The sequence below is a fragment of the Phalacrocorax carbo genome, chromosome 3 (assembly GCF_963921805.1).
Source record: "Phalacrocorax carbo chromosome 3, bPhaCar2.1, whole genome shotgun sequence".
NCBI classification, from domain to species: domain Eukaryota; kingdom Metazoa; phylum Chordata; class Aves; order Suliformes; family Phalacrocoracidae; genus Phalacrocorax; species Phalacrocorax carbo.
The window spans coordinates 37,373,195-37,398,507 of record NC_087515.1 but is presented as its reverse complement, the minus strand read 5'-3'; the positions used below and the strand labels follow the sequence as shown (position 1 = coordinate 37,398,507).

General features: G+C 54.0%; 2 protein-coding genes across 2 annotated transcripts in view; both read right to left on the bottom strand.

Moving 5' to 3' along the window:
- PTK7 (protein tyrosine kinase 7 (inactive)) overlaps positions 1 to 18,241 on the bottom strand; it is a 40,131-nt gene extending 21,890 nt beyond the window's left edge. The window contains exon 1 of the mRNA XM_064446564.1: positions 18,129 to 18,241. Within this exon, the coding sequence (XP_064302634.1) occupies positions 18,129 to 18,159 (31 nt within the window). The 5' untranslated portion in view covers positions 18,160 to 18,241. The remainder of the gene's footprint in view (positions 1 to 18,128) is intronic.
- A 2,214-nt stretch (positions 18,242 to 20,455) lies between these two features.
- On the bottom strand, positions 20,456 to 25,267 carry LOC104049220 (heme-binding protein 1-like). The gene is made up of 5 exons (XM_064446563.1): positions 25,035 to 25,267; positions 24,730 to 24,815; positions 21,981 to 22,122; positions 21,655 to 21,838; positions 20,456 to 21,499 (listed from the first exon to the last, which is right to left on the bottom strand). The coding sequence occupies exons 1-5, from the start codon at positions 25,234 to 25,236 to the stop codon at positions 21,325 to 21,327; spliced, it is 789 nt and encodes a 262-aa protein (XP_064302633.1). The 5' UTR covers positions 25,237 to 25,267; the 3' UTR covers positions 20,456 to 21,324.
- Between the last annotated feature and the right edge of the window lie 46 nt (positions 25,268 to 25,313).

Below are 25,313 nucleotides of genomic sequence, written 5' to 3'. Positions count from 1 at the left end.
CATTGCTTTGAAGCTGCCACTGCATCCCTCAGCAGCTTGCTTAGCTTCCACTAACCACAAGGAAAACCAACAACCCAGGCCACAGCTACAAAGACCCCCTGGCTCCCTGCAAGCCCAGGGGCAGAGCTAAGGGCCACAAGAAAGGCAACCCTTGAAGGAAAAGAGCATCAAACCTCAGCAGAAGGGACTGAGAAGCTCATGCTCAGGTCTCATGTCCAAAGGAGCTCAACATGGGATGGACATGGACAGCCCCAACCGTGGGACTGATTTATCACCATGTTCTCTGGGAAAGACATCAGGCCATAGCAGAAGTCTGGAGTCAAAGGCAACCACAGGCATATTTTCAGAAAAGACCATGACCTGTGCTCCATCCCAAGGCTACAAAAGACACAGCGGGGATTGTGTTAGGGTTTGGGGTCCTGGACTCTTATCGGTTTCAGTAACACATTACCAGAAAGCATTATCAAACAGGTCTTGTCTTTAGGAGCAATTTATTAAACATCATTGTATGCAGGCAGCAGTTCCTTCTGTTGCCAAGTCCTCGGGAACGGCTCCAATGCTGGGGCTTCGCTTTTAGCCACCCTTGGATCAAAGAGCAGCAGACTCTGGGTTCAAGCCCCAGCTTGTCACCAGGCTGGAGCATCCCGAGCTTGCTGGTCCAGGGGAAGCACTCCACTTGCAGCAGGCAGATTTAACTCCTCATGTGCTGGGTGTGCACTCCTCACCAGCAGCTTAGCCCGTGCAGGCTTTGCCGCAGTTCTTACAAGGGAGCAACATTCCAGACACCAAAATGCTGCTCATGCTCAGGACTGCATCTCTCACCTGACAGCCTTTCCTTCCTGCTACAGCCAGGAGCAGAATGCACAGTCTTGTTGTCTCTATGATATCCAGGCCCCAATGGACTCCACGCATCCCTCCATTGCTCTCTCTTCCCCATCCACAATCATCACCCCAAGCTGTCAGCAGCCCTTTTTTACCTGCCTGCAGCACCCAGGTTCCTTCCAACCCAGCCTCTACTGTGAACAGCCACATCTGCAGAGAAGCACGTCAGCCCTCCGCAGGCCAGGGGAGCCACAAAGAGCAGCACGCAGTAAAACCAACCGCCTGGCTTCTCGACCTGCCCTCTCTGCCGTCACTGGATCAGTCAAGCACTTAGTACCTTGATCCCACCTCCTGCTCCCCATCCGCTGCAGCCCAGAGGATGCAGGCTGCCACAGAGGAAGTAATGCACACCAGCATCTGCTCTTTGTCCTTGCGGGGCTCTTGGTGAGCACAGGGCCCCATACAGACCTCCCATTCATGGCTTGAGCAAGCCATGTGTTTCCTGGCACAGTTCATTATGAACATGCTCCTATAAAAGCAGATTTTTGGCATGCCAGGACTGGGAACAACACATGGGTCAGCTTTTTCCTCCCCCCCGGTCACAAACACAGAGCCAGCAGGCTCATTTGCACCAGCTGAAGCTGTAGAAGCAGGCAAGAAAAATCATGAATGCTTAATAACACAATCAACCCCCCCTGCCTCATGGGTCAGTCCCTATAGCCACATAAAGCAGCTGCTCAGAGCACGCCTGCTCCACACACAGCCTATTCCACTGCTTAGCAGATACCACGGAAACAGCAGCCAAGCCAAACACCCAGAGAGATTTGCATCTCCAAATGATTTCCATCCAGCATGTTCCTCTGTGCAAGAGGTTCCAGTTGAGAAAGCCTCTCAGACGGGTAGAGTTGCAATAAACCACTCTCCCCCACCAGGCCAGATGGAAATAGTTTGATGCATGCAAGGAGCTCTGAACACGGCAGGCTTGTTCTGATCAAGCCCAACATCTGCAAATTCTTTAGGCACCCATCATGTAAGTGTTTTAAAACGATGTCGTTTCCCATTCCAGTTAAAGTAAAAACAAAAACTCACTCTGCACCCAGGGGAAAAATCATTCCTATTTGAGTCCCCAGCATTTGTACGCCAGGATGGGTACAAAACAGCATTTCCAAGAAATGCTCAGCTAGAGCGGCTTTGGCTTCACGAGCCAGGAGGAACTGCACCAGCACCTAGGAGCTCCAGGTCTGGGGTAAACACAGCATGGTCATACTGGGGTTGATCAAGACGATGAGGAACTTGAGAAAAGACCATCTATTTGCCCCTCCAGTTGTACCACACATGTGGATCTTAGAGCCCTGCTCTAAGAGCATGGGTCTGCTCAGACAACCTCAAAGCCTCTCCCTTTCATGGCGGTTTGCTTTGAACTTGCAGGAGATGCGATGTCTGCACACCACCACTTCACACCAGTTATCACACCACCACGCAAGCCATGCACCTAGTTATCCTCCACATGCTCCATGGAGGGCCACATCGAATCAGCCTGTAGCACAGCCATTTTCAACCACGAGCAAAGTTTCAATTGCAAAGCACCCAGATACGCAGCCGTCCAGGTGGAATTTACTAATGGAGAGGAGAAGCAACCCAGGATGAAAGTAGACACAGAGGCACCCCCATCCCATAACAGCTGGGGACACCTGCTTATCCTGCAGTACTTTGCTGTTTCACTTGGCTCCCAAATGGAAACTGCAGAGCTAGTCCACTCTCTCCTCACCTCCATCCCTGTGTGCCAATGCAAGATTACATCTGCCCAGACCCTGACCACCCTCATGGACACTGCCAGATGCAGCCCAGGGGCAGATGCAAGCCCGTGTTTGGATACATCTTTGCTGTCGGTCTACCAGCAAGTAACAATTGCTCTGCAACAGGACCAAAGCCTAAGCTCTCCCCAGTGGCCCACAGCACCTCTCTCTACTTCCTTCTATATGGAGGGGTGTTTTTAAACACAGGCTCCAAGCAACCCTTGAGAAGGCAACTCTAACCTTCAAACCAAGCTTTAGAATTAAAAAAACAAAAGCTGTGACCACTTCGTACAATTCCCATTAGCCTCCCAAGAACTGTGGAGGGATGGTGCAAGCTGTGGGGGATTCTCTCCCCTGTGATTAACAGCCCTCCCTCCCCTTTCAGGCCCAGGATCCCATACTTAGGAACAGCTAAGCCCAATTTCTGAGCAATTATCACAAGAAACCAGAACAAAGCCACTGGGGTTTGAACACTGTAAATCAATTGCTGGAGCAAACGCTGAGGTAGTGCTTGCAGTAACACACTGGAGTGCAGCTGGCCATGGGAAGAGCTCGCTGCCACACACAGTGGGGAGATGCCGGCAGCCTCCATTACACACAGACCCAGTCCCAAAGCAGGCAGGAACTGCTCACACATGTGCCGCAGGAGAAAAAGACCAGTTGTATTGGGTTTGCATGGCAACGTTTTGGTAGCAGGGGGCTACAGGGGTGGCTTCTGTGAGAAGCTGCTAGAAGCTTCCCCCATGTCCAACAGAGCCAATGCCAGTTGGTTCTAAGATGGACCCACCACTGGCCAAGGCCAAGGCCATGAGCAACAGTAATAGTGCCTCTGTGATCATGTATTTAAGAAGGGGAAAAAAAACCCTGCACAACCATAGCCAAAAAAAGGAGTGAGAATATGTGAGAGGAATAACTCTGCAAACACCAGGGTCAGAAAGGAAGGGGGAGGAGGTGCTCCAGGCACTGGGGCAGAGATTCCCATGCAGCCGTGATGAAGACCATGGTGAGGCAGGCTGTCCCCCTGCAGCCCATGGAGGTTAGTGGTGAAGCAGATATCCACCTACAGCCCATGGAGGACACTATGTTGGAGCAGGTGGATGCCCAAAGGAGGCTGTGACCCTGTAGGAAGCTTGCACTGGAACAGGCTCCTGGCAGGACCTGTGGACCCATGGGGAGAAGAGCTGACAGTGAAGCAGGTTTGCTGGCAGGAGTTGTGTCCCTGTGGGGGACCCACGCTGGAGCAGTCTGTTCCTGAAGGACTGCATCCCATGGAAGGGACCCATGCTGGAGCAGTTTGTAGAAGACTGTCTCCCACTGGAGGGACCCCAGGCTGGAACAGGGGAAAAGTGTGAGGAGTCCTCCCCCTGAGGACGAAGGAGCAGCAGAGACAACATGCGATGAACTGACCACAACCCCCATTCCCCGTCCCCCTGTGCCACTGGGAGAGGTAGAGAAATTGGGAGGGAAATTAAGCCCAGGAAGAAGGGGTGGGTGGAGGGGGAAGGTGTTTTAAGATTTAGGTTTTATTTTCTCATTACCTTACTTTGATTTGATTGGTACTAGATTAAACTGATTTCCCCAAGTCAAGTCTGTTTTCCCTGTGACAGTAATTGCTGAGCATTCTCCCTGTCCTTACCTCAAGTCACAAGCCTTTCATTATATTTTCCCTCCCCATCCAGCTGAGGGGCAGTGATAGAGCAGTTTTGTGGGTACTTGGTGTCTTGCGAGGGTCAACCCACCCCACCAGTATACTGAGAAAAAAGCTCAGCACAAGGACAGCGAGCCCAAGTATCCAGCTGCAGGCTCCCAATGGCTGCCGGCACATGCCAGTATAGCCAGGCTACCCTGGCACTGACTGCACTCACCCACCCAGTACAAGCAAGTTTGGGGCTCCCCTGCCTCTGCTCCTTGCGCTGCCCATCCCGCTTCCCCAGCACAGACCCTGTGAATCCCAGCCTCCTCCCCAACCACACACCCCTCAGGCTTGCTTCCTCCAAGACCATCCCAAACTGAGTTTCATAACTCTGCTGTAGGAGCTCTGCAGCCCCTATCCTCCACAGCTCCCTGCCTTCATCCTTGTACCAGCAGCAAGCAGAGACCCTGCTTTCCATGTGCTCAGCGACAGGTAGCAGGATAAGAGAAGAGCCACCCCAAAGCAACATGACATCATAACCTCTGCAGTCAGAGACAGGGTATTGGTGGGAAGCGAGGTCCAAGGCATTTCCTACTGCACAAGCTAGCTGCTGCTCTGGCAATGAGCAAGAACAGTAACAAGGGTGCTACTCTGCAGCCACAGAGAGATGGGAACACTATGACAGGTTCCTCCTCATTCCCAAGCACAGCAGGGCTCCTGCCAACCGATACCCCACCAAAGGCTTACTTGGGCTGGTGGGACAGCCACCATGCCGTGCAGGTTGTCTCCCGTGATGAGGGATTTGCTAGTGGTCTTTAGGGTATGGAAGAGGTGCCTGGGCTGAACTGCTAGCTGTGCCTTTGCCCCACAGCCTCTCCCAACATCTCAGCACCTTGCTCAAACGGGGGAAAGCTGAAGCAAGTCTGGGAAGCCCCACTGGCAGCCAAGCTCCTTGGCTCCCTGCAACAGCTGGGGCTGCGAAGCCACAACAACTGGCCTTGGCCCCACAGGAATCCCCCTCCGTCTGTCCTGGGAACAGGTCTACACTGCTGTGAGCCCTGCTCTGCAAAAGGGCTGAGCCCATGCTCCTGGCATCTGCTGCAAGAGGAGACACGGGCATCTCTGGTGGGGACGCACATGGTACCAGGGAAAGGATATAATTCTGTTGGGCCACTGAGGGAACTGTGTGGTCCCAGACCACTAAGAGAAGCCCATGTACCCCTCCTGAGCCCCCACCCCAGAGAACCAGCCCAAGCCATGAGTGCAATGCCAGGGTGGTGCAGCTGGGAGGGGAAGAGGGCACAGTTAGCAGCCAGACCACAGCTTCTCCTGCCCAAACACTCAGGGCACAGGCACATGCTGGCAGCTGACCATGCCACTCAGCCTCTGGCCTGTGGAGAAGAAAGCTTGCTTTGGTCAGGCAGAGGGTCCTGTGCCTGCTTGCTGAGCAGCACAGGCAGGGGTGGCCACAGGAACGCCAGGACAATATCTTTGTATCAGATAAACAGAGACAGAGGAACAAGTGAGACAGGAAGGCCACAAGCCCAGTGCAGGAGCTGGGAATCCTGCTGGCTCAATTAAACTATCTTTAATGGTATGTCAGCCAAAGGCTCTGGAGCAGACGTCGCCAGCTGCATTGCCAAGCCCCAGTGAGAAACACAAATGCTTCAAGGGTGACTCAGCACCAGCAACAGGCTTGCTGCACTCACCAGTCCTGCCAACCGACTCTCCCAGGCTTGCTCAGAGCCCTTGAACAATTCCCTGGCTTCCTCAGAAACACTGATTTATAGCTGACGTGTGCTACTGGCAGCACACGGCAGACTGGAGAGGCAGCTGATCTGGAAGCCGAGCTCTCTGGCCGGCACAGCAAAGGTATTGCACTTTTCTCCTGTGAAATGAAACACGGTAGGCAGGTGCCAAGTGGAGCCAGGATGAGCCACATACTCCCTTGTGCACTGGCCTCAAAGGACAATGCTTCCCCCACAGTTTAAGCAAGGGGCATGTGAGTATGCAAAACCCCTCTGGCGGTAAAGGAGAGCCCAGGCAGTGTTGAACAGCCAGGCAGGTCCTGCCAACAGGGAAGAGCTGCAACAGAGCTGGTTCAGGGCTCCTTGCCCAGGGGCTGGAGGTGGGACCCTGTGGCAATGAGGCTGCATTGCTTCACCCACAAGGTCCATGTGGCTGAGAACTCGCCCCACAGTAGTTGGGGCCAGTGCCTCCAGGTATCCCATGAGCACTCACCACTACTTCCTCATGCCCCTTCACTTAGGCTAAGGACCGAAGGCTGGTGTTGCTTCTGCCATCCCAGGCCCAGCCAGGAGGGATTCCTCCACAACAGCACCATGTGTGCAGAGGGAGTCCCTGGCCAGAGCTTCACATTTTTCCTGTTCCAGCTGAAATGCAGTTCCAGGAGATGATGGGAAAAACCAGAACAAGCTCCATAAAACTGCCTGCCACTTCCTTTCAGCAAACAGGAGCCCCAGCCAGCCCAGAGAATGGAAACTCAGGCTGCAGAAACAAAAGAGGAAGGTGGGGGGAGGGCAGGAGGAGGCCAGGGCAAGGGAAGCAGTGCAAGGAGAAGAAGCAAGCACGCACACGAGGCCTCCAAGCAAAGCCAGCTGCTTCATCAACACACCGTCAGAGAAGAGAAGGCTGCTGCTCTGAGCCGGCTCCTCACCAAGCAGTGAGACTGTCGGGTGAGCACCCGAGCCAAGGCTGCGCTGGGCATGGCGCATTCCTGCCAGCAAGCCCTCCTCACTCTCCCGGGACTGTTCGTTGGAGAATGAAGCAGATTTGGCACTGAAGCTGCTTGAGTGAGCTGCTTCTCTGCATGCTGCCACCAAACCCACTGGAAGGGGGAAAACCTCCCCGGTACCACCCAAACCTGTGCTTGGTCAGGACGTCTTGCAGATCTTGCTTTCTGAGGAGGCCAGGTGGGAGGGTTACAACTTTACCTGGCAGACCTCAAGCCATATGGCTCATCAGCAAGCTCCACAGACACCCTGAGAGCAACACAACAGGGACAGCAGCTGGAGGGGGGCTGGCAGGGGCAGAGAGGGTGCAAACAAGAACTCACATCTACACCAGTGCAAGTACCCTTGGCATCCCCCTCTCCATTTTCCTGACAGCTATGTGTTTACACTATCTACAGGGAGATTAAGCCCACCGATAAGCAACCCTCCAGCCCCAAGGAGGACTCTGAGAGCTGGGGACAAAGGGACAGCTGCACTCCTGAGCCTTGCGTGCAAGGAAGCAGACAGGGAGCTCATTATCTCCCAAGCCTGCTCTGGGATAAATATTTTAAATCTCTCTCCAGGTCATGGCAGTATATTTACAGCTAAGTTTCCCTTAGTTATCGGCCTGTAGAGACTCAGATGGATTTGCCACGAAGCCAGGAAGATCCAGCTGGCCAAGCTCTTCAGACAGCTTATAGTTCATGAGAGAAGTGGTTCATCCAGTGCCATAGTCTTGAAAATGACACCCATAGCATGGCAACTGCTGCAGGGATTCAGTTGTGCACCCCTGCATGCAGCTGCCTCTGCATGGCTCACCCATAAGCATGCATCCAGCCACTCTACCTTCCCAAGAGCAAGGAGATGGCACAGAGGCTGGGGAATGCCACATACAGCATTACACTGGGGCAATCCTGCAGCTGTACTCCCCACTGAGCAAGGCTGCACCGTGGGTCCAGCTCGAGGTATGTGAGTCTGGAGCATCCTGCTTTGCCACTTGGTTTACTGCAGGTTTGACCTGTTTGCTCCCCTCCCATAGGAAGGGAAGAAGCTCCCAGGAAAGACAGTCCCAACAACACACACCACCTTTTCCTAGCAGCCACCATGGTGCTACAAGCTAAAAATTGCCCCATGTATCCAGCAGTGCCAGAGACAAGCAGAGCTGCCAAACGGCATTGAGACAACACCTGAAATAGGCCTCACTCCACTAGCTGCATTGGTGCCCCTCGTATTTATATGGACTGTACACTGCTGGGTTTTGACCTCTGCCTGCATGTGAAGCTTGCAGAGGAGGGACTGGTTGCCCAGGGCTTCTCTCTGGGTTCATATAATTTCTGTGTCACACCTCACAAGCGTTTCAGGGACACTAGTTAATACTGCCTGCTGTGCATTGCACATCCATTTTCAGTCTGTGTGGCACTGCCTTCCTCCTGGCTACAAAGCATCACCCACAATTCCACATATCTGTCTCCAAGTACGCCCTACAGGTCTGCAGACTTCATCCAGTCCCCCCTCTTTTCATTGCCGGAAAGCTGAAGACCAGCCCCATTTCACAATCACCATTTATGGCTGTGTAGGACAGCACTGCTGTCCAGCTATGGCCCAGGACCTGCCTCCTGGGGGAAAACATCACCAGGGAGACTGGACCTGCAGCATCACCTCTGAAAGCAAAGAGGGCACAGAAAGGAATAGCTCCTTGTTTATTTTCATTACAGCCATTTATGAATCTATATTAAAAGCCACAAAAATAGGAAAGTAGACAGAGAAGCTAATATTGCCTCTGCTCATGCAATATTAATTAAAAGGCAGCTTCTCTGTGAGACATTGCTACATTACCTCTCAGCTAAAAATGGAGACAAGTCACTGAGTGGGAAGAATATGCAAGCAGGGCACTTTCTGGAATACTTTTACAAATCGATAACTAGGCAGAATCACAGAATGGTAGGGGTTGGAAGGGACCTCTGGAGATCATCTTGTCCAATCCCTCTGCTTCAACAGGTACACCCAGAGCAGGGGGCACCAGAACATGTCCAGGTGGGTTTTGAATGACTCCAGGGAAGGAGACTCCACAACCTCCCTGGGCAGCCTGTTCCACTGCTCTGTCACAGTAAAGAAGTTTTCCCTCATATTCAGGTGGAACTTCCTGTGTTCCAATTTGTGCCCAGAATGCTTGCTAAAGATAGATCTAACGCAAAGCCCCAGTGACAAATGAAAGAAAAGTTCAGGTATTATGGACTTGCAGAGACAGAAATTCATACTAACCAAATCTTCTTGAAAAAGAAGTGTTTTTCTCAATAGCAGCAGGACAGTTGATTCCCAATGTATCTGGAGAACAAAGAATTCTTATTGGACAGTCACTAATCCACCAGTGGAAGAGCACCAGGACATCCTAAGCAACAAAACGCCAAGGAAGCACACAAACAGTGGCAACAGACACCCAACAACCAGGTCTTGGATAGTAAGAAGTTGTGCTGAGGTATCTGCAGGTGTTTGGCTGCTCGCTGTGGCCACTCAGCAATCCAGATAAAATGGATTGCTCCATCAAACATGGCATGTCTTGTCTGTACAACAGCTGTGCAGGAGAGCATCTCCACGCAGGGCCAAATCCCAGCAAGGCCAGAGGAACACAGTGAGACACTGAAGGATGCCCACCATGACACTCTTGTTTCCTGGGCGCTTATTTTCTTGCCAAAATGTTAACCATTCAGATTAATGGTTTCTGCTTCAGGCCACGTGGTTTTGAGACTTTTCCTTAGCTGAGTGGAAGAATTCTTATCAAAAAAGTCTCTGATTTCCAAGAACCACCTGAACATCTCGGCAACTCTGCCCCAGCTCTGCTCTGACTTCTCACCACCTGTCGTGAACTGGGGGCCTGGCACAGAGACAAGAGCAATCTCAAGATGGGATGAGGAAGCCACAGCCACATCTGGCAGAACAGCAGTGCTCACAGCCAGGCATCAGAGAGAAGCCAAGCAACAGGAAAGTCCAAGAAAGGGACATGTGGCATGCCATGGTGGGGTCTGGATACAGAAGAGGAACCAGGAAGAGGGGAGACAGGAGGCACAACTGGGAAAGGAACAGCTACACCTGGGCCAGAACAACAAGGCAGCAAGACAGAGGGCCAATGCTTTTGTGCCAGGTGAGGCCCCAGCAACTCCTCCACTTATGTATCCAAAGGCTGCAAGCACACACAACATGCAGGGAGCACCATCAGGAGATAACACAGCAGGGAAAAAATCACACATGTTACCTTCATAGCTCAGCTTTTGCTTGGAATATGGTGGATAAACATCTGTTCAAACCTGGCTGGCAGAAAGGGTGATCTCAAGACAACTGGCTGACATCCAGCCATCTCACTGCTACAGGAGGCTCAGCCCAGGAACTGGCCCCTCCCATAGCACCTGCCAGGTGCTCTCAGATGTCTCCCAGGCTCCCAGTGCTCAGAGCAGGCAGTAGGGAGGGATAGGAACAAAGAAGAGCATCAAGTAACCCACAGGAAGATCTGTTTTCTTTGGTTCGAGATGATTTGTACAATTCTTCAACTGCTGGAGGAGATTTTCAGCGTTGACAGGGCAGCTGCAGAGGCAACTGAACAACTCATCCTCAGCAGCACAAACTCATCTATGCTCCCATGGATGGTTTGGGAGAGCTGGATGCACTGGCCTGTGTGGCACCCTACAAGACTGCCTGGTTTTATCTTCTCTGATCTTGCCTTTGCGGGGAAAGCTTTCCTCCCATGAAGGCTTCCCACTGACACATGCACTGCCAGCAACTTCAGAGCCAGCACCATGGAGCAGCTCCGAGCCATGCAAGTGATGGGCCTCCCCGGCAGAGCCAGGACACACACCAAAGCATACGGTGTGGAGAGCAATAAAGGTACTGCAAGCCGCAGCTTGTCCTGCCTTTAACTAGTTGGAGAGTCACTGTATGTTTTGAAATCAAAGGCTTCCTTTGTGCTCCTAAAGAGGCAAACGAGCAACCATAACGAGGAGAGCGTTTATAGTTGGTCTTAAGCAATACCATGCCTATCTTGTGCCAGCATCACATTCAACAGCAAGAACAACCCTGCACAGAGCTGCCCAGAGGCACATAAGCCTCCCCTCTACGGCCAGAATGGAGCTTGGCCTCCCTATGCCGTGGCTCTGGTGAGAGTCCTCTGGCTTGCAGCAACGGAGGACAGAGCCAACTCACTGGCGTGCCCGTATCGCCAGCAGTAGGGCGATGTCTTGGCTGCTTTTCAGGGTGGCCTGAACTGCATCCAGGCATAAAATCCCGATGCTGGGACAAATCTCACCTCAACAGCATTGCAGGAAAAATAAATTATAAAGCCTGTGACCTCAGAGCTACCCTGAAAACAAGCATCTGTCATTATCATTGAGGTCTGAATGCAAAGTACTTATGGACACTCCTGTCCTCCAGGACAGAAGTCATCTAGGAACTGAACATGTGTCAATCAGGGGCTGAAATACAAGTAGACTTCTAACAATCACCCACTTAAACCCCAGCCCCTTCTCACACCAGCTCCCAGCATAGACAGCAACCCTGTATTTGTGTCACAGCTTTCTCCCAGCCTGCAATATCTCGCTTTCCAGAGGAGGAGGGTTTATGCACCCAAAATCAAATGTGTAACCCCACTTTCCAGACAGAAGTCTGCTCATATCAGTTTTCCTCACTCATCATCCTGCACAATATGAACACCAATCCAAGACATCCCAACCTCACAGAGGTCCAGACCATCCGACAACAGTGGATTCAATTCACACACACTCAGGCACCCTGTGCACACCCCAGTCCACAAATGGCAAAATTCCTGCCTACTCCATTCATATCAGAGCTTAATTTGACAAGACAACAGGCCATTGGTATCCCGCCAGCAAGCTCCATCTCACCGAGGAATCATCAGTTAAAATCAGCCATGCCTCCTCTCCAGACACACAATTTGTGTGCACCCACTGTGCAAGGGGACATGGAGTTCACGAGTACTCATCACTGCAACGTTCTACCCTAGCAAGTCCCAGTCTGAATTCTCCTGTGGTTGTATCTGGCTAGTTTTCGTTTCTACTCTCTGGATCACCTAGACATCCCAGCATCCATCTGTTCACTATCAACAAGAATGTTTTAAATAGTGACCTGAGCCTCACCTGGATGTCACCTAATATTTTTAAAGATTAAAATGCATTTTCAAGAGAAGTCCTTGCAGAACAATTTCATAGGGTCAAAATCAGAGAACAGAGGATGGATTTTTGAAAGCTGACCAAATCAAAGGTGCAGCCCCAGGCAGTAACAGTCTGCGAAGAGTTATCAACAAAAGCACCTACCCATCAACCTTCCCAAAGTGCTCTAAGTCAAGCAGGCTTGGGAACAGCCTGAGCTGGGTCGGCACACCAAAACTCCTCATCCCAGGCACACAGACCGGTCTTTCAGAAGCTTGCAAACCACTCTAAAGTCCCCCTCACCTCTCTCTTTGCTGATCAGACAGCACGTATTAGTTACCTCTCAGAGGAGAGGAAAGCAGTCTGTTCTGTGCACAGACAGAGGCTGCTTCCCTGAAAAAGGCAAGGCTTAAATTAAGACTAGAAGTACTGTATGGCTCAGCCTTTTAAACTCAGGAAAAACATTTTTGTATTAAATTTAAAAAAAAGCTGGCAAGAGTGAGGAACAGAGCTGGAGCAGCAGTCAATGAAAAGCACATGCGTTGCAGACCTGGCTGCCAACACAAATTGATGCTTTGAAACAAAGACCACTTGTGTTTGGCTTGAAGATCTTCCGCAGCTACTCAGCAGGGGCTGCACAGATTAAAAGACAACACAGGTAAACACAGGAGAACAGCACTTGCTGCCAAGTATTTCCCCAGAACAAAGGAATGACCCAAAATGGAGTCCCTGCCTTGACGAGGTGGCATGGGTTCATCCTCACCGTGCTACAATATCCCAAAACGGGCAGAGGCAAGAGGAAACATTGGACAAACCTTTGGAGAGGACTCTATTCAACCCAAATTCAAGCAGCACCCAGACCCACAGACTGGACCTGGAGAGCTGCAGCTTCTTAATGCACAGAACGTGCCTCCAACCTCAAGAGCCCACAGCAGCTTCACTACAACCAGCTTGTACCCACCTCCCATGGAGGAGAATATCCAGAAGAAACCCCAGACAACTATTCTTCCAGTGCTCCACTCCTTGAAACCACAGACACTTGTGAGCATCCTGGAAAGGTTCCATTGCACACTGGTCTAGTCTCCAAACCAACCTACATCTCTATAAAGACATGCTTTGCAAGCCTCTCTTCCTTCCCACTGCGTGCACAGTGGTATGTTCAGAAGGTACAGGAAGAGTGAAACAGGAGATGGTCTTCCTCACAATGATCCTTCAGTCTGGCCCTTTTTTGTTTAGGGACACCAGCTGCCCAGTGCAAACCAATAGCAACAGTTCCTATTACAATGCAAGGTCAATTTGCTGACACTGTGCGACTTGAGAGGTGATGGGATGCTGCTGCCTCACATAGCATCCAACAGCAGTGCAGGGAAGCAGCCCCTGAATCAGATCCCACAGCAACAGGTGAGGAAGAGGAGAGGAAGAGAGCTGATGGCTCATCACCACAGCCAGCACAGCAGATCCTGACAGGGTCAGGTAGGAGGGAGGAGGTGGAAGCCCAGGACCCTGCCCAGGCCACATCCTCCAGAATCAGAAAGCCACACACTTGATTTCTTATGCTGTGGTTCGATAGCTTTGGCATTAGGAAGTGAGCAAACAGCTTCTAAAAGACCCCAGGGTCCCCCACCTTACTCAGACTCCCTCTGAACAACCTCCCTAAAAGGCAAGAGACGCACAGTGCATCTGTACTGCTGAAAGCTCACAAGGACATCAGGAACAAGACTTGAACCACATGCAGAGCCTCCCAACCACAACAAAGCCCAGGGAACAGCCCCTGCTCTAGCAGGCAGCCACATGAAAAGCCTGAAAACCTGCAGCATCCCTATCAGCCCCCTGTCAGGTCTGTCTCAGAGAGCAAATCCATCTATGCCCAGCAGTGGGACTGCTTCTTCCAGGCAAGCTGGCATAGAAGGTATGCTACATTCACAGCACAGCCCTTTAACCCCACCACGCAATATAACGTCTGCTTTTCTAACAGATGAAAGGCATTTACAAGCAGCTCCTGGATGCCACTTCCCAACATCTTCCAGGCAAGGAGCAGGACATGGAAACAGGCCACCCAGCGCATCACCTCTGCCATGCTGAAATGCATGCTGATGACCAAGCACCAACATGCTACCAATTGTCAAATCATCGTTTCTTCATCTCCCTTCCCCCTCTTCCCCAAGACACAGCTGATTTCTTACAAAGGTGAAAGACACTACACTTGCCCTTCTCCCAACTCAGGCATGACCAACCTTCTCCAGGAGGTATTGCCATGGCAAAGGCATTCACCTGGGGGCCTGGGGAGGTGAATTGGTACAGCTGCCTCTTTCACTTACACAGCAAAACCCACTGTGCTAGCTCACAGCTTTTGCAACCCTGCCCCCCAAACCCAGTATTAACAGCCTGTGCAACTTAAATCCTCATAAAGGAGAATGTTCCTGTGCATCTGCCAAGCATCTTGCCAGCCTCACTGCCCTCCAGGCCTCCAAAGAGCTGCCTGTCCCAGCCCATGAGACCACCACTCATGTTAGGAGAACGGGACCTGTTTCCTTGGGGTCTGGACAAACAATTGTATGTCCTCCAATCTCAGGGGAATTTTCCTGCAAACACCACAGCAGCAACCACCTTCACAAAGAGCACATTTGTACCAAGTCTGTCTGCTGCTAAATAAGCATTTGTTCCAAGTTCCCAAATATCGAAAGCAGTGGAAACACCCACTGCTAATGTGAAATATTTTGCATTCCAGGCCTGAGAGCTATGCTTGAAAATGTTCAGAGAGGAAAGAGTGTTAATTCACTAGAGAGAAGTGTAGGTCCAGCTATTTACTTAAGTCCACGTGTGCTTGCTGGAAGACAGCTTTGATCTTGGCAGCTCAAATAGCAGATGAATTGCAATGAAGGGAAGAAAAATATTAGTGTAAAGTTCCCCTAGTAAATACCTGTAACCAGGCCTCAGAGTCTTCAGATCTTTTTTAAGTGCCTTATCACTTACAGCCAGACTGGCCCTTGTGTTCTTGCCTGCTCCCCCAAAGCCAGGCTCTCCTCTTCCCAATCCTTTCATACCTTCTTCCCTCCATTCCCCTTGGGCTCCATCGCCTTTGGAGAAAGTGCAGCCTGCCCTCCCAGGACATGTATACCTATCTGCTTGGATGCAGTATGCACTAGCCTTTGGTCAAACATGGTGAGAACTATCCATCTGATCAACATGCAGACATGCAGTGCCATCACCCACCTCTCTTGAGCAAGAGGGCTTCAGCAGACTGGGAGGAAATGCACTCCCATCAGCAAGAGCATTCATCACCCAGCATGCAACTAATACAGGTGCTTGCTGCAGTTAAAATATCTGCCTTTAGAAGATGGTCTCATTCCAGATCAATTAAGAGATCAGAGGACATCTTTAAAGGATGCAGAACATGACAACCCTCTGGTTGGTGCCAGCTCTCAGTGGTCAAGGACCCGTTGTGCAGACAAAGAAGTGCCTACAGACATCACTATGCAGTCCCTGTGCCTCTGAAGCTCCTGCCATGTTGGGGTTACAGCCTGCCCAGAGCACTGCCTGAGTACAGCCAAGTCCCAAGGGGGACCATGTGCTTTATAAGAAAGGAATGGTATTGTCTTGTCACCACTTTGCCCTAAAACAGCCCAGAAACGTGCTGAGCAGCACAGCTTTTTGGCTGCCAAAGGGATGCTCGCTCAGATCACCTATCATAGTACTTGGTCTGGCTGCAGAGGACTCAGAGCCACTGGAAAACAGATGGCAGCTTCAGCTCAAAGAGTGAAAGTCACCCGAATTGTACTATTGGAAATTTATTTTGAACCCAAGAGAAATTCTCAGATCCTATCTGATCATTCCTGTTTTCAGAGATTTTCTTCCTTAGGAACAGCCTTGTTAGCAAGCACAAGAAAAGCACTGCCATACAGAAACATACAGCTCAGCACAGGCCATGGAGGCACTTCCAGAATAAAATAGACCTTTTGGGGTTTTCAGCTTTAAAGAAGAGTTGACTCAGCAAATATTTCCTCTGCTAGCATTTCAACCACATGTTCCAGCAGAAGCCAGCACACATCTGGCATGCTGCAGTGTCATTGCCAGAAAGATCACAGCTTTGCTGAACAACGGAAATGGAGGAACAGGGACCAGCAGTTCAGGCACCGAGCGCTCCTGGAACACATACGTGGCAAAGGAGGATCACAGAAAGGACCCGCATGAGCCATGGATACCCCACACTTCACAGGTCTTTCCCCAGCCCTCTCTCCAAACAGCATCCGCAGGCAAAGGGAGACACTGCCCTGCAACCCGCAAAACTTACCACTAGCCTGTAAAACACAGACATAGAACTATACGTTTCAGCCACATTACTGGCACCTAAGATTTTTTTTTACAGTGTCCATGAGCCAGACAGCAGCACATTCCTCCTAGTGCTGTAGGACACGGTCCTGCTGAGCAGGAGAAATGAGGAGATTACGTGCTTGGAGCAGCACAGGGACTCCAGCAACTGGGAAGGGGAGTGTGCTGGCAGGAAAGGTGGCAGACAGTCCTCAAGGGCAGGCCTGCACATCCCAGCCACCAGTGGTGGCATGCTAGCAGATAGGCAAACGCTGCGGCAGGTCCGCAGGGCCCCGTGGACCCAAACCAGAGCCCAAGCAAAGTATGTACTCCCCCCCCAGAAACAGCCTTCCCAGAGGCTACCAAGGCAATTGGAAATTATAGTGCTAATCAGCTAAATAAATGCTGCTTTTCATGCTTATCAGCTGTAAATTGGACATTACTTGCAGCCTGGCAGCCGGTCTCAGACACAGCTCCAGACACAGGAAAAAGCAGCAGCAGCGCTATAAATACCTTTCCCTCAGAGGCAGTATCCTCCTCAGGTGCTAGACTAAGATTGTTCTTGATTTCACAGCAGAAACTGCAAAGCAAACCATACAATTGTGCACAGTGACGCAGAAGAGACCGCAGGCGGGTGCTGGTGACGCGTAGGACCCTGCCTGGAGGGTTCTCAACCGAAGGGGGTGAGAAGCAAGGCAGCGCGGCATGGGACAGACACAGGACCCTTCAAAGCCAGGCTGGAAACCAGCTCGCAGCCACTATGGCTCTCATGCCACAGCCAAAACCGTGGGCTCCTCAGGCAAGGAAAACGGCACTAGGAGGCCTGCAAGGAGAAACACCATGGAGCAGAGCAAGGCATGGCAGGTTTGGGCCTTGCGGCACAAGTTGAACACCGTGAAAAGCAGCAGCCAGCAAAATCAACCGGCCGCCCCCAAGCCTCTGTACCACCGGTGAGGATGGCAGAGCTGGGAACAGGCAGGGAGGCTGGCTCACACCCTGCACGGACGGAGGGTGGCATGGGGAGTGGGAACAGCTCACGCAGATGCGCTCAGCAAGGGGCAAAACCCCATCAGTGGTTGGGAGCCCAGTTTCTACGAGTGAGAGCCCACTTCATGCTCGTTTGGTTTTTTTTTTTCCTTCGAGTTTTAATCTGCTCAGATTTCACGGGAGAACCACCCGCTGCTGCACACAAGTAGCCTTCGTGGTGTCACCCCTCGCCACGGGGCCCGGGAGAGGCTGCGAGGCAGGGCCGAGCCCAGTGCGAGGGGGCTCCGGGAGGGCTTGTTCGCCGCCTCCCAGGCGGCAAACGTCTGGCGCATTTGCATCCGAGTTCATTTAAGCACGCCGGGCGGGCAGGGCGAGCCGGCGCACGCCGGGGAAGGAGAGCCGGGGCGAGGCGCTCCGGCGGCTCCCGCAGCGCAGCGGAACCCCGCGGGGCGGGGGCGCGGCCGCCCCCCGGGCTCGGAGCGCCGGGCCCCATCACCGCCGGGCTCACGGGAACCCAGGGGACCCGCACCACTGCGGCGGGGCTTGGCCCAGGAGGCGGCCGCACCACCTCCACCCTCCCGGGGGCGGCGGAGCCCCTCCGCCTTCGCCCCCGCCCCAGCGCGGCCCCGCCGCGAGCATGGGGACCCACATCCCCATGGCGGGGGAGGCTGCGGCGCCCGGCCCGGCCCGCACTCACCCAGCACCAGGAGCGCCCGCACCGCCGCCATCCTCCGCGCCGCTCCGGTCAGTGCTCGCCCCGTCCCATGGCCATGCCGCCGCCGCCCCGCCCGCCGCCACCGCCGCCGCTGGGAGGGGCTTCCGGGGGCGGGGCGGGCACCGGAAACCAGGCGGGGCCCAGGGGGCGGCGGCGGGCCGGGGGGAGCGGGAGCGGAGCGTGGGGGGGAAGCTGGGACCCGCGGGCAGCGCCCGCCGCCGCGCCGAGGCGAAGGGCTCCGCAGAGCCGGCCCGAAGGGCCGCCGCCGCCCAGCCTCACCGGGACGGGGGACGAGGATCGCGCCAGGGGACCCCGGCCTGGCCGGCTGGGACCGCCCCGCCGCAAGCCCCAGCGTGGAGTGTCCGGAGCAGCGAGGAGACAACAAAGCTCCCCTCCCGCCAAGGGGCTCCTGGCAGATGGGCTGTTGGTTAAACTGCTGGTGGAAGCTCCCCATCTGCACCACTGTTGAGAGACCCTGTGAAAGCACCTGGGAGCCAGGAGCTTTGCACCCTGCTATTGGCACAGCCCCAGCTGTGCAACACATTGCCTGCTCCGTGCTGCTTCTCCACATCCCCCAAAGTCAGGGCACAGCAGTGCAAGCTGGCCTGGCCACCTGCATGGTGCAGGCTGGAGGCCTCCCAGCCCGACTGGACACCTCCTGTAGAGCCTGCTGCAGCCCTTGTGCCACTGGCTGTGGTAGTTGCAGCTCTGAACACCAGCTTTCCAGCTGGGTTTGCTGGATCTCCAAAATGCTGGCTGTTTTTGGTACTGTGTGGAAGACTCACCATCAGACACCCCACAGTGTGCCCAGGAGCACTCCTGGATCCATTGCAGAGGATGCTGAAGCCTTGACTCAGCAATGCCCGTGGGACAGGATTGGAGCGTGCCTGCTGCCCTGCGTGGCGGTGCTAGCCTGGAGCTGCACCAGGAGCTCCTATCATTAGCACATCCAGCAGGGCCTGGGAGACCATGGAGCTGCCCCGGCAGGGCACGTGGTTGTGTGGCTTTGCCAGGAGCCACAGACCAGTCCTCTCTCATAGGGAAGCCACCACTTCCTGTCACCGAAAGCTGTTCTGGTTGTGGTTGGGGACCAAACAGCCTCAGAGGAAGTGGTAGCCTACACAGCAAGCTCTAGAAAGTAAATTTTACTTCCACCTGCAAGCTCACAGCAAAGAGGCAAAGCAGCTTACTATAGTAAGAGGACTGCTCTCTGTCCCGCACGTGCTGGCTGACTTTGCTCTCCCCTTGATGCTGAACCACCTGATCTGAGCCTCACATAAGGGAATTGCTTCTCCTTCCCCAGGAGGGAAGTGAGCACAGCACTGCTCATCCACGTATCACCGCTCTTATCTGAGGAGCACTTGCTACATCAGCCCTCAGAGCTGATGTCTGTCACAGCACCTCTCCAGCCCTACCTGCATTTAGTGCCCCAGGGACAAGAACTGCACCACAAGATACCCAGGAAACCACTGTCTGCTCTTGCTGTGCTTGCCCAGACTTTGCCTGAAGCTACCTTGCTCCCTTGATGAGGAGGGTGTAACATGCTTGGCCCTGCTCTCCCCACAGCCACAGGCTGGGTAGCCAGGCTCCCTCGCTGCCAGAAGGCAAGCCAACCTGGACAGAGCAGTGAACAGCATCTGACTGACGAATGGAGCGGCAGAAGCCACCTGCACTGCTAGGGCAATGAGACCATGGAGCTGACCCTGGCCTTCTTCCCCTTCCCCTCCTCCAGCAGCATTGCAGGGCCAAAGGGCCAGAGCCAGGGTTTGAGCAGCAGCAGCAGCCAGAGGCGAGGTACACAGCACACCTCCAGTTACAGAGGGAACTCCTTGGAACTGGGTCAGAAGCAGCCAGAAGTCCCTCCGCAGCGAGCCAGTTAAGCACATCCCTGCAAAAGTACACCAGTTCCTACAGCCAACCAGCACAATGTGCCGTCATGTTTGAATTCTCAGCCCCCAAGATCAGGTGCCCATGTGCAGTACAGTCGAAGGAGCCAACTTTTTGCACAGGGGAAAAATAAGGCTTGAGCAGACCCCATCCAACAGAAAACGACCTTACCTGCAGGGGAGTGTGGCCATAGCTGTTTGTAGCAGCACTGTAAGCAGACTTTGCAGCAAAGCAGAAGCTGTGCCTGGCTGAACGCGAAGCCGTAGCCTGGGCAAATATTACACAGAATCACAGGTTGGATTAGAGCCCTTCTAATTAGCCACAGCTTTGCAGCCTGGAGCATCTTGAGGAGGGAGAGCAAGGCTCTTCCCAAGCCAATCTGGACACCCCCCTGTACCCACCATAAGTGATCTGCAGCTGCAGTGGTTTGAGCTGGGTTTATTTATTGTTGGCACTGCCAGCTTCCCCCAGGAAAGCATGACAGTATTCATGGATGTGAAACTCACTGATCAATGCACAACACAACACACAGCGGCACCACTGCTGCTGCTGTCAGGACCTGTCCCTCTCAGCTTGCAGCAGGTCCGCAAAACTGCACCCACAACAGATGGACACAGGCTGCCAGCACCCCAGTCCTGGCTGAGGGATGGTGAGTAACAGCCAGGGAGGCACCCAACAGTCCAAAGAGAGCCACCCCAGCAGGAAACATTCAGGATCCACATCTTGCTTGTGGCGAGCCCTTTCCCCCTCCAAAGCCCACTGTCCCTGTAGCAGCATTTCAGTGGCTCTGTTTGGGACAGGCAGCCACTGTCACAGGAAGCAGGCCAGAGCCCAGAGCCCCACACCTTGTACACAGTCATTTGCCTTCTAGACACCATCGGCTTGTGACTCTGCCAACCACAAGCCTCACTAGCATGCCTGGCACAGCTCCGCAACCCCAGCTCAGAGCTGAGAGAAGCCCAGGTCAGGCTAGCACATTGCACAAGCCCACACAGTTGCTGCCTTACATGAGCCCCCACCACATGCTTCCCACCAGGAGCCTGCTGCAGAGGCTCTCCCCAGTGCCAGCTCCGGCCTCAGCTGGCCTCTGCGGGGACAGGTGAAGTGCAGACCAGACAGGATTTCCCCTGGCTGGGCCCTCACAGGGTGGAGTGCAAACCCACCCCGCAGTCTCCTGGTCTGTCATTTTGTGGGTGAACGGTGGGTCAGGATGTGCATTCGTCTCCTTTGGGTCAGAACTGCCATCTACACCAGGCCCAGTTGCAGGACAGTTTGCAGTCACAGAGGGGACTCACTCTGCTCGGCAGATGAACCAGATCTCATTGCGGCGCTGAGGGATGCTGGGATTTTCATAAGCAGCCACGATGTAGGTTTCCCGGAGCACAGTGTCTGTGGAGCCCAGGAGCTCCCAGAAGAGACTGATCTCTCGCAGAATCGTCTCCTCAGTTGTCATCCCATAAAAAACCCTGCAGCAAAGGGAGCAACATAAGCAACACAACCAGCATATTCCCCCTTCCCACAGCTGGGGCTCCCATCCCTCTGCCCAAGGAACCACTGCAGCCATGCAGGGAATTCATACGCCTCTGCTGAGCTGAGAAAACACCTCTGGTGCTGGGGTCACCTGGTTATAACCCAAAGTGGTGCCCTCTCAGTGATGTGGATTTCAGGATCCGTGGGAACAGGGGGGTTTTGCTGGAACTCTCCCGGGAGATAATAGGCAGTTACGACCTCACGCTCCAGCTCGGTTCCCTCCTTGGTCAGGTGGATTTCGTTGAGCACTGGGACTGTCATGCCCAGATAGCAACCTGGAAGGAGGTAGGAAGGCAGTGGGCACAGTGAGATGGCTGGGTCAGTAGCAGCAGCCCTCCTCCCCACTCCAGAGGAACAGCGGCAGGGCCCTCCCTCTGTGCAGCCTGCCAGCCCCGTCCAGCCCCTGCCTGCACACACCTACAGAGTTCTCCTTGCAGATGTAGCGCATGAGCTTCATGAAGCTCAGGGAGATGCTCTGCTCATACATGGGCTCCCCCTTGGTGACACACGCCCATTTCCCAGCTGGGTACCACCGCTCCTCGTAGGCTGCTTCCTCGCACTGAAACAGGCCACAGACAAGCCACGTCAGAGTTAAGCACACTGACAACACTGCAGCACTTGGGTGGCAAAACCAACACTGACAGACAGGAAGTGAGGAGATGGGACCCTGCCAAAATGAGACCCCCTGAGCCAGTGATTGGCAGGGGAGGCTGGAGGAGGCGAGGGGAACTGGCATCACATGCACCTCAGACAAGGACACTTAACAGCACCGGGCAAAAGTCAGTGAAAGGAAAAGCACAGACAGGGGACAGGGTGCAGGGAGGTTTGGAGGCTTCTGGCATACACAAGGAATGCAGCATATCCTCAGCAGGGGGCACAGGACTTTCTGCTCCTCTCCAGTCGCTGTCCTGCCTATTCACAAGGATGTTCCTGATTCCAGGCACCCAAAGGCCTCCAGTAAGGTTGACATGATTCACCGGTGCAGTGCCTTTTCCCCAGAGCACTGTGTGCACAGAATATAACAAGCAAAAAGCCTCCTGCCTAGTGAAGGGAAAGTCTGTCAGAAGAGCTCTAGCATCCAGAAGAGCTGTGAAGGTTGGAACAAAACTCCTCTCAGATCCTTCTCCCATAGAAAGAAGTGACAGGAGGAAGAAGAGACACAAACCCAGCTGGTGCAGAGGGGACAGCTTTGTGGGATGGGTCAGAATCTCGATTTCCAGCACAGGTGCCCAGTCTTCCGGACAAAGCCAACACAGAAGGGGGGCAGGGGGAGCAGGGATATTGCATCTGGATCTGCTCATAGTTCAGCTCGTGGCATGGTTATAACCACAGGTACCGCATAAAGAGGGGCTGGGAAGTTGTAGCCAGCACCTATCTTCCTGCTCTCAGCTTGTTCTTCAGCCAGAGTAAAGTGGTCATGAGACAACTTTGTTCCACAGAGCTCAGGGCACCTGTCCAAACTTCTGTGCTCCACAGCTGTGCTGGCAGTGAGTAAGCCGGGAAGTTGCAACCAGCCTCAACACTGAGTGCAACCTCCCTGTGCCTCCACCCAAAGCAGGTCTCTACTCAGAAGGCCAAACCACAAGCAGAAGGAAGGCATCTGGGCTGCTCTTGTGCATCAGTGGAGGGCCAGGAAGAAGAGTGCCCTGAAACACTGCAGGCCAGCCAGCATTTGCCCTCTAGATGAGGCCATGCCTACTATTGTCCCACCAAGCAAAGCAGAGCAAGAGCATTTTCCAAGCAAGGAAACAACCAGTCCCTCTAAACTATTAGCAAATCTCATCTGCCACACCATCTGCGAATAAACCTATCAACCCGGTAAGGCATGGTGTCTGATCCTTCCACAGCCTGATCCTTATATTAAGCACACCACTCTAGAAGATGAGACCTGACCAAGAGAAGGAGTAAAGACACTTCACACAGGCCCAGTGGCAACAGGTCCCTGCAATGTGAGCTGGGGAATTTGACTGAGTACTGATAGAGCAAAGCTCTGTAGGTAACATAATATTTCACCTGCCTCCAAGAGAATGAGGGCTTGTACCACTGAGAGCTCAGGAGGAGCAACCGAATACTCCCGACCTGCGCAAGCTGGGAAATGTGTCCTTAAGGGCCCCAGCTCCAGCATGCCCCCAGCAGTCATGCCAGGAAGTGGCTCCTATTTCCTCACCCAGCCTCACGGTCAAACTTCCAAGAATCTTCCTCAGCCACAGAGTGGGTACCAACAGCAACAAAAGACCTTCAGGACTTAAAAAGTCTTGGGGCCCCACTCCTGCCTGGGACCAGTATAGGTAGAGAAGAGCCCAGACTAAGTCCCTGGAACCCAGAAGAACAAGGGAAGAGGAGGTGTGGTGAAGCCCCAGTTCAGAGCTGTACAACCCACACACTCAGACGTGTTTTTCAGGCAGGGGTGCTGGACCTCAGCCCAGAAGAAACTGGTTAAACTCTCCTCATACAGAAGACAATTGACAGTTGTCTTCTTGGTAGCAAGCCCAACCAAGCCTGCAGAGACACAGGAACCAGTCTGACGAGTGCTTCTTCACAGTTATTTCTCAACGCTCAGAAGCACCCTTTTGCATGAGAGGAGGCGTGCAACTCAGCCAGCGAGAACAGGAGATCTTCAGGCAGTTGCTACCATGTTTGGATTGGCAGCTGTGACAACAACACGTGCTCAGGTCTGACAGCCAGGGCCACCGGCAACACATCCTTACGTTATGCCAGCTGAGATCTCCAGCTCAACCAGCAGCCACATAACTAGCACAAATACAAACCCAGCAGGACTTCGAGCTACGCAATAAGGTGTTTTGAGCAGGGCAGGGCGCAGTCTCTGAACTGAAAATTCACTCTCTTGGATGTGCCTACCCCAGCAGAGGATAGGTCGGTAAAGAAGACAGCTGGAAGCCAGGAGACCAGAGAAAGCAGCAAGACTAGTCCCATTTTAAAATAAAGGCTGAGAAGCTGAGCGCTCCTGATACGCATCAGCGTAGGAGAAGATGCAGGAATGGCAGAACGCTGCGCCAATCCCGAGTCGCCATCCTGGCTGCAGCGCTTCTGCGGAAACCTCTGCAAGGAAGACGCTCCTCCTGCTCCCGGGGCTGGCGGCATCGCCCGCACCGGCCTCGCCGGCAGCACACGAAAACCTGGGGGTGCGGACAGGAGCAGGCCTCACCTTCTCACGCTGCGAGAGGGTAACGTAGGGCACGGGCTCGCGAGCCTGGCTGTGCCGGGTCATCTGGACGATCGGGCCCGCCATGTCTGCAAGGCAAAGCACAGGGCAGGAGAGGCGAGGCTCGCCCGGGCTGGAGAGCAGGGGAGTCCCGCGGCGCTCCGCATCCGTGCCGCCGGCCCCGAAACCGGCTCTCTGGGCGCCATCAGTCCCGGAGGGGCTCCTCCCCCGCCGCCCCCCGCCCTCCTTGGCCTGGGCCGGGCCCTCCCCGGCCGCGGGGTCCCGCCGCAGCGCGGCTCAGAGCTCACCTCGGGGCAGGCTCACTCGGTGCGTGCTGGCTACGGCCTCCCAGTGGGCGAACAACCGGCCCCGCTCCTCTTCCTCCCCCTCGTCGTCCTCCTCCTCCTCCTCGTCACCACCACCGCCGCCACCGCCCTCCTCCTCCTCGTCGCCGCCGCCCGCCGCCTCCTCGCCCAGCCCGTCCAGGTCCTCCAGCGTGATGCGCGCCATAGCACCCCCTCCGCCGCGCACCCGGAAGCGAGCCGTCCGGCGGGCACCGCCCCGTCCCGCTCGCCCGAGTGACGTCA

Excerpts from the sequence above, each read along its gene's own strand:
- LOC104049220 (XM_064446563.1), bottom strand. The coding sequence starts at position 25,236 with ATGGCGCGCATCACGCTGGAGGACCTGGACGGGCTGGGCGAGGAGGCG. Across the intron at positions 24,816-25,034 it reads CCGAGTGAGCCTGCCCCGAG|ACATGGCGGGCCCGATCGTC; the intron begins GTGAGCTCTGAG and ends TTTGCCTTGCAG. Across the intron at positions 21,500-21,654 it reads CCACTTTGGGTTATAACCAG|GGTTTTTTATGGGATGACAA; the intron begins GTGACCCCAGCA and ends CCTTTGCTGCAG.